This window comes from Athene cunicularia (assembly GCF_003259725.1).
Source record: "Athene cunicularia isolate RWA chromosome 26 unlocalized genomic scaffold, athCun1 chr26_part1, whole genome shotgun sequence".
Lineage (NCBI taxonomy): Eukaryota > Metazoa > Chordata > Aves > Strigiformes > Strigidae > Athene > Athene cunicularia.
Window position 1 is genome coordinate 1,383,648 of NW_020799136.1, and position 14,991 is coordinate 1,398,638.

Genomic DNA, 14,991 nt, shown 5'->3' on the forward strand with positions numbered 1-14,991 from the left:
TCCCTTTTTTCCTTTCTGCGTTTGCACACAATGACAGTGATGAGACCCAAATGGTGGGTGAGGAGGAGATTTCATGTGAATTTTGCTTACAGAGCAGCACAGCAATCAAGCAGATGGTCTCTTTCTTTTTGGATATTCTCCTAGCATATGTAATCTTGCTTGTAATTCCAAGAAGGTGGGCTCCCTTCTCGCTCACTTTATTAGATGTCTGGAAAATTCAGGCTGTTTCTGATCAGCTAATGAAAAGCGCCTTTCTCCCCTCTGAAACATTAAGTCTTGGCTTGCAGAGCCGTGGTGGAGATGAAGCTGCTTGATTGTCTTTCAGTGACATCATCCTGGTGTCAGTAATAGCCAGGAAATTCTTGACCATGACCACTTTCTGCTTGAAAGTTTTTTTTGCTCTTCTGTTTCACCCCAGCAATGAAGTCATCCCACCAGATCGCTGCTTGCTTTTTTGGATGGCTCTGTTCTTTATGCCTGTGATGTACAGGTCGTGTTCTTGCTTCCGAAGTACACTGAATTAAGCACTTCTCTGTATCTCCGGTGGAATGATTTCGATGCAGATTAACCTCTGCAGATGATCCAAATCCTGTGGCTTGTTTCTCCGGGTAGTACTTTAGTGCGTTGTTTTCTTCTCGCTTTGTTTATTTAAGGATTTAGGAGTGTTTTCAATGGGAATCAGTGCTCCTGAAACTAAGGTTGGAATCTAAAGAAATACACTTCTAGGTTACTTTTTGGGATTTTTTTTCTTTTTTTTTCAACAGCATGAAGTGAACTCTCTAGTACTCTATGAGAACTCTGTAAAAATGTTACAACAGTTGAAGCTGTACTTGCCTAGGAGACTAATTATAACATGATGTTGAAATTTGTATGGGATTAGCGGTTGAGAATTCTGTTTAGGGCCAACTCTGAGGGCCCCTAGTCATGATGCCTCTGTGATCAATGAGAGATGTGAGACCACTCTGGTACCTAGATAATAAAACATCCATGACTTGTTATCCATTTATATAACTTCTGGCTTCGGAAACGTTTTAATTTCCATTACAGAATTTCTTCACTTATTCATAGGGAATATGCGTGTCTTTTTCCAGCAGTGTTGTGACCTGGGATACCACGCTAGCCTCAACAGAGCTCTCAGGACATTCTTGTCTGCTGAGCTAAACCTGGAGCAGTCAAAGCACGAGGGTCTGGATGCCATTGAAAACGCCGTTGAGAACCTGGATGCCAACAGTGATAAGCAGCGCCTGATGGAGATGTACAACAATGTCTTCTGTCCGCCCATGAAGTTCGAGTTTCAGCCGCATATGGGTGACATGGTCAGTTCATATTCCTCCTCCTCCTCCTCTGTAAACACTCGCAGCTCCGCCTGTTTACTTCCCTCCTCTGTGATCGATGGTCCCACTACAGGGCCACCTGTTTGGCTCTATTTTGGGGAGGTAGAGGGGAGCCTTAGAAAAGGGAGCCGGTAGAAAGATTAAGCAGAGGCTCGTGGCACGGATGTCTGAGTGAATTTGTGACCATCAAAGCTCCTGGCGATGAAAATGCTTCATTTGGTATAATAATAAATGTAGATAGGAAACACTGGTTTAACCTCTCATTCAACCCCCAAGTTAACCCCTGTACTGAGCCAGACTCTGAGGTTAGAGATTTGAAGGGGCAACAAGATAAGAAACTTAAATGCTGCTTTTTGAGGCATTTGAGTGTGTCATCCTAGAGCACAAATGTTTTATAGTGGTGCTTTATGCATCTTCATTGTGCAAAGGCAGGCCGAGGACTTTCGTTTTTGGCAATGAAAATCTGTCGCTTTATGGGTTTATCAAGATGTGGTTACTCATCTGGGAACTGTTTAAAGTCGCACAAGCTGAAACCAGTTCTAAATGGGAACACATGTGCGATGTAATCATTTAGGTCAATTGGTTGGATGTCTAGATTATCCTCCTGAACGCTGAGGAAATATGTAAGGATGGTCTCTTGCAGCCAGCCTCTTCTTTTGGTCTGAGAATCACAGTTGCTGCTTAAGGCTCCTCTTTGTCACTTCCCTCTTAAGTGAAACCCTCAGACTGCAAATGACCTTTCTCGGTTTTTCTGTGCTTTTGTAGTACCCTGTAAGATCGTGGGAAGAAAAAAGGATTACCTGCAGGCTGTCATTCAGTTAACAGCTCACATTGGTCGAGTCATTTATCTTGGTGGTTCTCAAGGCCAAATGAGTGTTTATAAATGCAGGCTGATAGTCTTGTCACAATGGGCCTGCATATAGCAGCCTGGATATATGATGATATACGTGCATGTGTGTGATAAAACTCCAATTCCAATTTCTGTCTTTAAAAAAAATAGCCTTATGCAATGAGGTCAACGTTTTCCTTTTTTTTTTTTTTAAAAAAAAAAACAAAAAACAACAAACAAACCCAAACAACAAAAAACCAAACAGAAAACCAAAATTAAAAGGAAAAGCTGCCTCATGCTGTGAAATAAAACTAATTCTTAACAGTACAGGGAAGCCCACTATTCTGGCATATTTGGCAGTTCTTTTTTTATCTCCACTCCCCTGAATTCATTAAATAGTGACTCGTACCTCTTGCTGCAGTGTACAAGCTCGGCCACTGATGCCCCTGCCCCAGGATGCCTGGCTCATACACTGAACCAAATTCTTCTTGATGTGCGGCATGATTTAGCCTTGTGCCCATCCTAAAGCACCTTCAGACTTTTCAAAACGCGTGACGAGCTTACATTTCTGAGAGTAGCTAACTTTTTCTAGTTCATAACGTTCACGTTCTCCCCTCCCTTTCAATACATTCAGGGAGGGAACTGCAGTTTGGTAGAACACGGACCTTTTCCACTGGTTGAAATGCAGGGCTACGAAGTTTTAAAATGAAGCACTTTGGAAGATGTGTGCTTATAATAACTGAACGAAGTAATTGCAGTGTTGTTCTTTATGTGGGTTTTTTTTTTCTAGCCCTCTAAAAGCAGTGCTGTTTCTCTTCCAGGAGTCGCAGCTATGTGCCCAACAGCCAGTCCAGAGTGAGTTAGTGCAGAGGTGCCAGCAATTGCAGTCCAGATTATCTACGCTCAAGATTGAAAATGAAGAGGTGAGCTGATCGACCAAAAATCAACAGCCCTCTTAGCACTTCCAGTGGGGCGTGGGGACTAGTTAAGGAAGAATCTAGTCGCTGTGATCCTCTTTTATGAAGGCTTGTACGATTCAGGAATGAGGCAGCTGAGGCAGCAGTACATTAGTGTGTGATCGTGCGCGAAGGCTGCGTGTGTGGAGAGGATCCTTTAAAAATACCTCCACGAGTCTCTTTGCCCATCCTTAGGTTGATAGAGCTGGCTATGTTGCAAAAGTTGTATTTGGATAGCTAAGGGGAAAAGAGGAATTTAATGTTTTGAAGTGAAGACGGTGAATTTGCATCACCTAAGGTAAGAGCTAATTTTTGCTTAATTGGTTATCGAAGATGAGAAGACTTAACCAGTGGCGTTTGTTTGGGAACAAGTCAGAATACCTAACCTGCAAGCCTGTGCTCAAGAGTTTTTAATCCTCCTTGGGCAAAGTTTGCAGCTCCTTTATGTCTAGGAAGTAGATTCTGGCCTTCAGTAAAAATTTACAGTCCCACAAAGTCCTGTTTTCAATATCTAACATTTGGTGCCCAGTAGATACAGTTACAGAGGATGACTGTAAGATCTTTGATTGTAAGCAGTCGTTGCTTTGAGGTTAAATTTCCTTACATCTCCTCCTCATCTCAGCCTGTAGGATTACAACTGTTTTCCTACTCCTGGCAGGTTCTGTGTGCTGCCAGCCCTTTGTTTATATGGACTGTGCTGTTAATGAGCAAAACTTGCACCTGAGCTACGGCACTCAGGATGTGAAACCAGTAATATCTGTTTATTAGTAAAATGCTCCAGGGCGCTTCCTACCTCTGTTTTGTGTTTGCAACGTTCGGTCTTTGGGTTTTAAGTACTCTCCTTCTTGCTGGACAGGTTAAGAAGACTATGGAAGCTACACTCCAGACAATCCAGGATATAGTCACGATAGAGGACTTCGATGTCTCTGACTGCTTTCAGTACAGCAACTCTATGGAGTCGGTTAAATCCACTGTCTCGGAAACGTTCATGAGCAAACCGAGCATTGCCAAGAGACGGGCCAACCAGCAGGAGACAGAGCAGTTCTACTTCACGGTAAGGAGTTAATTTGCAGCATGAGCACGTATAACGTATTTAGAATTATACTCGCAAGAGAGTGCAAAATGATGCTATCATCTTACAAAAATGCTTCTGTAATTGATTTTGGACAAGCAGGGTAAGCATATTAGGTTTTGAAAATGGGTGCTTTGAATTCTTTACAGATATATTGGGATACCTTTGTTGATGCAAACTTAGTCTGTGGATAAATTGTGTAGAATTTGATTTCTTCTGCATATAAAAAGGGATTGTCTGAGAAAGAACTTAATAGCTTGTAAATATCAATTTTCAAAAATAATGCAAACTGAAAGAACCTTTAGCTCTTTCGTTCTTTGTTATTATCATCTTACAATTTCAGCTCACTTAAGCTTTTAATTGTCAGTGCATTTTTACAAGATGCTAAGAGCTTTTTATATTGAATTTCATACTGGACTATAATGTTTTTTCCTAAATTAGATTTATGTTGAACTGTTGAATTCATTTCCACTTTAAAAATATTTTGAAAGAGGAGATGAAAATCATACCTCTTACCCTGGTTACTTTGTCATTCCTTTGAGCATGTCTTGCTATACCTGATGCCCTTTCCATCCCTCTTCTAAGAAGAGTGTTGCTTATTAAAAGTCTGAAGTCTCTCTGCAAATTACACTAGCTGACAGGATGGTTTCTGTCAGGCCTTGACTTATGAAAATTAAAAAGCCTTTGTAAAAGGGGAAAGTGGCTATTGAGAAAAGTGGGTGGAGAAAGTGATTCAATTGAGAAGGAATTGGCCATCCTGCCCAGGGTTATGAAACCAGAAAAATGATTTTTAATTGAACTCTAAGCATTCCCTCTCTAGAGAGGGGCTGTTGTAAGTTCAAGTAGGAGGCTGAACCCAGGACTTGAGTGGGATATATTTTTTCCATTTCATCGTGTTAGTCTCCTGCTGCAGAGCAGCAAGGTCGCAGCAGGACGCAGAGCTGCCTCACTAAGCAGAGGTGCAGCCTGTCCTGTCCTGGGCAACGTGGGTAAAATAACTATGAACGGAACAAAGGTGTTCATGGAAACCCTCTTTAACCAGCCTGATCAGATGCTTGATTGATCTACTATTGACCAGACTTAGAAATACCCTTTATAAGGATTTCAGGCTTTGAATCTGTAAGGAGCAGTGTTCTCACTGTATGAGAAGATGCTCAGTTGAGTATTAATGAGGCTAATTCTGTGATGGCAGAGCTGTGTAGCAATATGGGCGAGGCATTCTTTGTGTAGGGGGGGAAAAAACCAAAGCGTAGTGCAGAACAGAGATTTAAATCCTGCCTTATGATGTGCTAGATGCTGGGGATATGAACTGAAAGATAAAGACAGATTTGAAAGAATGCTCCGTGTTACTGTGTAACTCGAGTTGGAGATTCCACGTACTGCATTGCTAGCTAGGCAGAGCTTTTAGGTAAATACAGTGATGCCACCATGGGAATTTAATCACGGGAGTACTGGCTGTAGTATCTCCACGCTGGTAGAACTGTATTTCCACTAGAGGCATATCACTGCACGCTGGAGCCAAGATGGCTCTGTTGTTAGGGCTTCGAAGGAAGATTTGTATTCCGAAAGAAGCTTAAACTTCCCCAGTGCAAAGCCTAGGAATGCTGATCGACTTGGTGCTGAGCTAACGCAGGTGGCTGAAGCGAGGAAGCAGCAGTGAGTTCAGGGCGCGGAGCCGCGGGGACGTGTCCCGGGTGCCTGGCAGGCGGGTACCGCCGCTGCCATGGCTACGCTCCTGCCTCCCGAGCCAGCAAAGCCCCAGCGAGCTGAGGATGCCGGTCAGAGCCGAAATCCTGCTCATTGTAATACAGCTGGCACCCTGCCCTACCTGAGCAGCGAAAAAAGGAGGAGGAATGTTTCGGTTCATTTTACCCCTAAACCGGCATCATTTTAGTTCTCCGTCGAAATGTTCTTTTTGCCTCTAGAAAGATTAAAACCCCAGTACAATGCTCATTCTGTGAAGTGCTTTAAAAACGAATGTAAATCTGTTATTACCAAACCCTCAAGACACGGGTAAGGATTATATAAAGTTCCCCTGCTAATCAATCCTGGAGGAACGTCGTGCTGGTGGTGTCGACGTGCCGCTGTTCCCACGTTCCGTCGCGCGCAGCGGCGCGGGGCTCCGATTCACCCGCTCCTTCGGTCGAGTGCCTTGTATGAAATCGTTCTTGGGGGCCGGAGGGAGGGAGGAAAACTGCTGAGCTATCCAGATCGGAGGCAGTTAAGGATGTGGGACAGTGGCAGAAACTGTTTTATAGCTTCCAAAGCATAAAATCTCCTTTCCCACAAGGCAGGAAGACGCGGGGCTAGTTTGCATTTTGCTTCCTTCTCTATGGCACCTGACAACTGGGGGTCGCTGGAAAAATACTGCAGGGAGTTGGGGCTGAGAGAGGGTGTCAAAGTTGCGTGGTTGTGAGGAGATGGTAGGTGCAAAATGCTCACCGGCTAACGACAGATCTTCATTTTTACAGTGCAGAAATAACGGGACTTGACGACGTTTCCGCTGCTTTGTGTCTGATTGTACTTAGTCTGACTCCAGCTGTGCTCTGCCAGAAATGAAATCCTTATTCCTCCTGTAGTTTCATTCTTTTTGACTGTTTTTATTAAGCCAGAAATCAAATGCTAATGGATCTTTGTAACTCATTGAAAAAAAGCCTGAAGCCTTATTTTGAAATTACTTTTTTTTTTTTTTCATAAATGTAACAGACAGGGTACAGAATGTTAGGCATGAGGAAATAGAACGCACGCATGAAATTCTCCACTGGATAGGCACCTTCTCTTCTTATCCTTTCAAACAACCCCTGGTACCCATCTGCGGGCAAGCGATGGCCTTAACATGACCACCACAAATGCCTCGAAGCCAGAGCATCCGGGAGTGCCAGCAGCCTGCCCCTGCCCTGCCCGGGCAACCTGCCTGCCCCGCTTCAGCTGTGCTATCTGCTTCCAAGGGAAGCTTTTCTCTTCCAAATCAAGTTGATCTGCTGATCTTTAAGCTTCTGTTCGAGCTGTTTGCCCCTGAGCCTTTCAGCCCTTCTGTCTCTTCGTCTGATCGTTGTGACTTCGAGACAGGGAGCTCACAGAAACCAGATTTATCCTCAAATCTCCTCTTCAAATTCTCCGGTTATTTTTGTAGCTTATGCTCTTCGTGTTTTCTTCCGTCCAAATTTGATGCAAAAATGTAACTGATGGAGCAAAATACATAGTTGGGGCTTGGAGAGCAGATTCTACAGGGAAATTCCAAAAAATATGGCAGATTATTTTTTTTGCCACAGTGATCACACTTCTTGTTTTCTTCTAAAACGAGAAAAAAAGCTGAAGTATTAGTATAGGAAGCAAGAAGTGCTGAGACTCTCCGGAGGGACTTAATTCTTATGAAATTTTTCTTCCAGTGTTGTCAACCAAAGGGACATAAACCACAGACTTTTGGCAGTTTAATTAAAGCCCCGGCCCTGCCATTTTTGTCCGCTGTGTCAGTACACACTGCTGCTGGAGAGCTCGCAGTGGAAACACCGTTAGCTCCCGGGAGGTTCCCCCCTCCTCCCCCAGTACTGCAGCGTGTATGTACGTGCATCCATTGCTTCTGGATTCTTTACATCTCGCCTGGAAGCTGCCGTTGTTACGACCTGTGCAGGACAGGCACTCCCATTGCTAAAATACGGGTTTTCACCTTCGGGATTTGCAGTCTAATTTGGCAATGCCAGTCCAGAACTGGAGGAAAGTGGACGGAGTTGGGGAAAGCTGAACGCACAATAATTATTAAATGAGAATCCTTTCTTTATGTTCATTTTGCTAGCTGCATTTTTCAAGGATTTTGTGATTCTAAAGAACGGCCTGTGATGTCTGAAGAGTTATGTGCTATTTATGTATTTTTGAGTGTAAACATGTCCTAATTATAATGTGGACAGCTACCGTACAGCAGAGCATTTCATGTGCTGCAGCACAGTGAAGATAAATATGCTGTTCTGAACTGCAAAGTAAGAGATGAAAGAGCTGTAAAAAAACCTAGCATTTGCCGGAGCTGTGAAAAATCAGACAGAAGTGGGAAAAATGACTGCGGGATTGTATAATATTTCACCGAGAGAACAAATCTGAACTTAAATAATATCTTTATTTGTTTTGTCCCGTGCCCCCCTCTGCAACCCTGTGTATCATCCAGCGTGGAGGCAGACACACTATTTGACAAGTAAAGTGGGGTGAGAGAGGTTAAGTGAGAGAATAAGCACAGTAGCAGCCTTTTAGTTTGTTAAAACAGATTGCTCATTCAGTTGCCTGTGACGCGGGAGGGAAATGCATTTCCATCTCGCCCTGTCTGCAGAGGAGATGCATGACAGCTTCTCAGATGTCTTAAAAGATGTCAAACATTTGGCTGATTCCACGGTGAAACAATAGAAATTGTGCTGTGGATACGTATGGACCGAGCTTCAGATTTGCCTAGATATATAAACCAGGGGGATTTAGTTCATCCTTTGCGCTGTAAATTTCGGTGTAATTCTGCACCTCGCCATTGTGTTCAGGATGCAGTCACCTAAAGATACGATTGAAGAAATTTAATTGTCCGCTCACAATCTTGGTTTTTTTTTCCCCACCTTCACAGAAAATGAAGGAGTATCTGGAAGGCAGGAACCTGATAACGAAGCTCCAAGCCAAGCACGACCTTCTCCAGAAGACCCTGGGTGAAAGTGAGTCTGGGACCCCGCATCACTGCTATTACCAGGCTCTTGCACTTAGTGAATTAGTCAGCTGAGTGAGCGTAACCCTCTTGGATTACTGATGCCAAGTGGACGTACTCATGTTTTATGAATTTATTTTTCCGATCTGCATGATGGGGAAGCCAAATGACCTACACAGCTCCTTGATTAATGGTGAACGGAAGACACTTAATGAATCACTAACGCGCGTCGCTTGTTTGTTAAAATGGAGCATATGCCCACTCGTTCATCCTGCCCTCTCCCCACACCCCACAGTCTGCTTCTCGCTTCCTAATCTGTGTTGGGGTAAACCTTGTGCTTTACAGTTTACGGATTAGTTGAGAAGTATCGCCTTGTTAGGCCGGTCAGAAGTTTTCATTTGCGTGGTAATTTAGCAGTCCCTCACCCTCTGGGGGTTCAGTCCAGACCGAACTAATGTATGTGAGCGTGGGCTTTTATTAGGAGAGTACCAAACAAATTTCAGAGCGTGTACAGTATGTTGCCTATCTGGAGGGCATTAGTCAAGGGGCAGCAGCCAGAACTGAATATGCATTTGCTATTAGTGTCAGAACAAAGGAAGATTTCTTTCCCTTCATGGTATGGGCAAATCCTGTTGGCCAAACACGCTTAAACTGTGCATCCAAGTTTCCATAGAAACCTGTCTGCCTCGTATTTGCAGAGGAGAAGGTTTTAACAGTCTAAATGTCAGGTCAAAAAAAACGGCTCAACGCGTTCCTGGGTTTATATGCCGGAGCAGGGCTTGTGTTTTGATATGTAACTTAACTGGACTCCCCACAGTTTATGGTGTGCAAATCTTCTGAATGAAAACTTAACCAGCATGTGGTCTTTGAAGTGCTTTGCTTTCGGTTTAAAAACGCACTATAAAAATAAAATACTTATTGCTACAGTAATTAAGAGTTTCACGTTTATCAGACACAAACCACTGGAAGGTGAGGAAAGGCTGTTGCCATCGTTTTGAGCTTTATTGTTTCAAGTTGCTCGTCTCTTCAGCCGTCCTGTAGAAAGGGTGGATGAAGCCAAAGATTTGTGTCCTTAGGGTAGTTTTCTTCTGCCTCTAAATATCTCCAAATGACACCCGTGCTGCCCCTGTGACTAATCACATTCCTGGATCATAGCTGACCTCTGCATACCGAGACCTATTTCCTCTTAACCTGCCTGCCCCTTGAACCCATCTCGGGCTGTGGTGGGGGAAAAAGAAGAGGAAATGAAATGCGATTTCTGTATTGCCATGTAGATTTAAAGTCTGCTTCTGTTTTCTTGTGGTTGCTTTGCAAACCAGAGCTTTCTTTAGTCACTCTGTGAAGGGACCCAGTGTGTGTGTCAGGGTGAGCTCCAACAGCTTCTGAGAAAAAAAAAAAAAAAAAAAAAAATCTGTGAGATCAAAAGGAGCTGAGAAAGGGAGGTGCATTTCATCTCCAAAACCGCATTAGCAGGTTAATGGTACAAACTGGGGACCGTGCCTAGACTTATCCATAAAATGTCACTTAATTGGGAAATGGGCAAATAAAATTCCTTTCACAAGTCCCTGGAGTATGCTTAGAAGCTTTACTGAAAAAGCGCATACAGCTGCGTGTCTTCGGTCCCTGGAAAATTCATAGTTTTGTTACGATTTTCATTCTTCTTTGCCCCATCCTCAGGTGACATTTATTAGTCCTCTTGCAAATTACCTTAATCTAAAGATGACAAGTTCCAGCAATAAAAATAGCAGCGAGTCTTCCTATCTACAAGTAATTATGTCCCTCCCTACTGTACACATTTGTCACCCTAATGTGGGAGCCCCTTGATGTTACCACAGCCATGTAATTTATATATATGAATATTCTACGGTGGAAATGGGACAGATGGCTGGCAATTCTGCTTCAGAATAACATTTTCATGTAAATTATGCACTGTTTTGGCTTTACGTGGGGAGAGGAAAGTGGCTATCGAGATGTGTTCAACTAATTGTCAGCCATCAGCAATTAGACATTTCCCTCGTTCATTCTTCCATCTCCCCAGGAGCAGGAAGACAACTGTAGAGAAGGTGGATTTTCAGCTGTTGTAAATCAGTGTGGTTTCACTGATGATGATCTATACCAGCAAAAAAAAACCCTGGCCTGTACAATTTCCCAAAGGCACACACTAGTTTTCTGTCTCTCTTTACTCCTTGTTGTGCTATTTTACAATGATGTCTGCATTAGTAGTTGTTAGCTTGGCCGCTTCCTTGCAAACTCAGTGCAAGTTAATGGAACGTTTTTATAAAGATGTTTGTGGAAAATACTATTAAACGTCTGTCTCCCGAAAATAGCTTAATGCCAGCACGTTCAGTCTGTGGGCTAACAAATCCGTGAATGTTTTCAGTCTTACTAAATGGCTTTATAAAGTATAATCTCTCGCCCCACCAGTTCCCCTGGGAAGAGGGAGGGAGGGAGAGGTTGACGAGCCCAGTTTTTTGGCAGCCGAAGTCAACAATTAGAATGCACAGGGAACTAATTTTCAAAAACAATGCTTTCCAAAGAAAGAGTCCTCAGGCAGCCCGAGCTGTTTGCTGCGTTTTCTGGTGGGCTGCTGCGGCGGCCTCCCCAGCAGCGCTCCTGGGGGAGGCAGCCACTGTCTGACCCCCCCCTCAGCTGCTCCCTCCCTTCTCCGATGATTTTCCTTCTTCCAAAACTGGCTTTACGAAGCCATTGAAATCATTTTCCCATTCCTCTCTCCTAACGCTGCATCTCTTTGTCTTTTTAACAGGTCAGCGGACTGACTGCTCCCTTGCCAGGTAGGTGTGGTTCAGGGGATCATTTATTTTTTTTTTTAAGGAAAATCTGATGCAAATTGATCACTGCCATTATAGATCTGTTAGCAGCCCAGGATATATATATATCTGTTAGAAAAATATATTGATTTACCTGATATACAAGCAAATTCCTGCTGGTTAATATGGCTTTAAATACCATCACCAGTACCTACCTCAGCGCAAGGGGGTGGCACAGCTTGTACCTGTTTAGTAACCTCTGATCAGCTGAGTAATGAGTATTTCTCTCGGTGCAGTGCCTGCTTAAACACCTCTCCCTGCTTCTGGCTGCTGTTGTGGCCGTACACCTGCTGGCAGGGCTGCCTGTTGCAACAGGCTGGGAAACCGGTTGGGGTTAAAAATAACCGAAGGAGGGGAAAAAAAAAAAAACAACAAAACACGTGGAAGTCTTGCATTTTTTCTTGCCCCAGTGCATTTAATCCAGATCAGGAAGGGGATGGGCAGGTGTGAGAAAGTGTTTAATCTGGCACTGTCACCCAGAGCAATATTCTTCGATCTAAGGTTTTTATAAACGTTTGTATTGCTGGAAGGGAGCTGGGCCCAGTGGCTCTGCGGGGTTTATCCACTGGTTGGTGTACGGGGCCGGATAACGGAAATCAGAAAACTTTCTCCCGTTGATGCTTTCTGCTCTGCCGTGGAACTGGATTGCAGCAGTGCAGAGGTCGCAGAGAATAAACTTCTCATTTGTAATTAGGACCAATTACAGAACCATAACGAAGCTTCTCCTGTGGGGTTTTTATAAAACGTAACAAAGCTCCATCTCCAGACTGATGGATTCAAGGGGCTCCGTCGGGCACGAGGAGCTGGAGCAGGGGCTGTGCATCATCCTGCCTTGTTAACAAAAGGAAGGTGATTACTCCCGATCAGGAGTCATTACTACTTTTCACATTCCTTACAGCAAAGCAAAGCTGACAGGTCCTAATTAGAGCCTGACATCTGTAATAATAAAATATTATTCATCATGAAACAATTTTAAATATCAAAGAATCATTACTGCTAATAGTTTAAAATAGACCTTATTGTCTGTGACAGCCCATGGAATCCGATTTCTCTTTTTTTTTTTTAATTTTTATTCAGTGTTTTTGATTTTTATAAAAGGAATTTCCCCTGAATTAACACATTGTACAGTCTTTTTAAAAAAATCACGGTTCTAATCACCTTATTTATAATTCAGCAGCCATCTGCCCTAGCAGGGAATTGGCTTGAATGATACATTAGGGCCTCTCTACTATCATCTCTCATACTTCATTTTTACAAGAAACTATAGGAATTTTAAACCCCGGTAATAAATTTTGAGGGGAAAAATCCTGGCAAAGTAAGGCTTTTTCCTATTTTTCTACAATTAATGTCTACCAGCATAAATAAATGTGACTGTCATGGTTTATACTGAAAAGGCTTAGCCTGGCTAGCACGTGCTGGTGTTTGAGGAGGTTCATGTTATTTATTTACTTGAAGTCTTATCAGAAACTGTAATAAAGACTGCACGATGGCAGCTGTTAGCAGCACAGTAGGAACCAGCGCGTTCCCACCTGCTTCTCTCCTCTGTAGAGTGGCTCTTTCAGAGAACAGCTATGTGCAATTTATAACAAACTGCATCTTCAACAAGGAGCCCTATGTAACAGATTTCCATATGGTTGGAATTAAAACGTCAAGGGTAATCTTTTGTCAAAGCGGTGGACTCCCTTGTGTCTGCTTCAGGTTTTTTAGTGATTTAAAGTCACTTAAAATCTGTCAGAAGTTCCGTAAGTTGAACGAGACCAAGTCGTTACGATTGACTTGTATATCTGGCTCCTTCCCTCCTCCAAAACACGCGTGGTTTGGAATATTGAATGAACAAAGTGATGATGATAGAGGATTATCTTGACTTTTCTGTTCTGTTTTTCCCCTCCTGCACCGATGGGTGGTTCTGATCTCATCAGCGGCCGGCGCAGCTCCACCGTAAGGAAGCAGGTAATCAACATTTCCTTGAGTAAGGAAACAGAGGTATGCGTGTGTGCTTGTGTGGGGAGGATAGATGGAAAACAGGGAAGTGTTTTTATCCTTCCCTCCCTCTCTTACGTGGGCCTTTTCAGTCTTGTTCAAGTGGAACTGGCGTCTGCTCGCCCAGGAACTGAAATCAATAAAACATGAATCCACAGCCTTGATTGATTTTTTTTTTTTTTTTCTTTGACAAAAGTTTAAAATAATTTAACTCTGTTTTGAAAGACCTGGAACCAAAAATGCCAAATAGCCTTGAGCTGTCTGGACAGTCATGGTTTATGGGTTTCATGCTGTTGTGTCTTTGTCCCCTTTGCCTTTATTTTCACTGGTATCCCACTGCAGTGCTATTAAAGCAGTAACTGCTTGCTTGGTGTGCCTTCATGTAATAAAAATTTACAACAGTGATGCCTTGTTTCCCTGGCTGTGCTGGATAATCTGTTACTTTTTAGTCCCTGATGAGCTAAAATGTGTTTCTTTGAGGTAGGGAAAAATCAAAGTATTTCTTGATGATACTGTAAAGACAAAACTTGGCTTGGAATTTCATTTCATGCAGTCTGTCTTGGGGTGCTGCTTTGTTGTTTTTAGGATCTTTGTGTTTTGGGAATTAAGAGAGCAAGTTGGAGTTTTGGTGTGCGGAGTCAAACCTTTCTCATTTTCTGAGCTTAATTGCTGTTCCTTCATTTATGCTCTAAAAATGGTCCGTTCCCGTGCTGAAAGTGAAGTGTGTCTGTGTCTCGACTGCCATTTTCACAAGTCGTTTTTGAGGTGCCTCGGAAGCATGATGTTCCGAGCTGAGTCTCTGATTTGGAAACCTAAATTAAAAACTAATCTGTTGGCAGGCACTGAATCCACAGCTTGCAGTAACCTACATGACATCACTTTGCATGCAGTTTTAATGGGGTTTTTTTGATTGTGACCTACCAGTTTAAAACATAACTGCTCTGAGAATATTCATCTCTGCTGGGGACGCAGAATATGTGCTTCTCTGATTTCCCGCTGTCAAACTCAAAAAATAAGTCGGGGGTGTGTGTGTGTGTGTGTGTGTGTGTGTGTTATAATGCTGTCTGGATGATTATTAATAAAGCATGTCCTCGGGGGCCAGTTGAGCAGCAGAATGGCTTCTGAAGTATTCTTAATTGGTGGGTGTTGTTTTGTACAGCATATCGAAAAGGAGTTCTCACTGCCTGTGGCTAATGAGTAGAGAAATTATTGTCACTAAATGTCCAAGTTCTATGATGTTTCAATACAACGACAAAGCCGTCAAAGCGAAATAAGTTAGGAGAATGGTTGAACTGGGCTTTACATATTTTTGAGCAGAAGACT

The 14,991-nt window shown here is 43.1% G+C and overlaps 1 protein-coding gene across 3 annotated transcripts in view; it reads left to right on the plus strand.

Moving 5' to 3' along the window:
• The window catches only part of SRGAP2 (SLIT-ROBO Rho GTPase activating protein 2), a 111,140-nt gene that overhangs the window by 72,501 nt on the left and 23,648 nt on the right, over window positions 1-14,991 (plus strand). For 2 of the 3 annotated variants that reach the window (XM_026864219.1, XM_026864222.1), the window contains exons 7-12: window positions 1,092-1,316; window positions 2,985-3,086; window positions 3,976-4,173; window positions 8,786-8,870; window positions 11,625-11,652; window positions 13,608-13,638. In XM_026864219.1, coding sequence (XP_026720020.1) covers window positions 1,092-1,316; window positions 2,985-3,086; window positions 3,976-4,173; window positions 8,786-8,870; window positions 11,625-11,652; window positions 13,608-13,638 — 669 coding nt within the window. The remainder of the gene's footprint in view (window positions 1-1,091; window positions 1,317-2,984; window positions 3,087-3,975; window positions 4,174-8,785; window positions 8,871-11,624; window positions 11,653-13,607; window positions 13,639-14,991) is intronic. The other variant, XM_026864221.1, reaches the window with a different exon arrangement.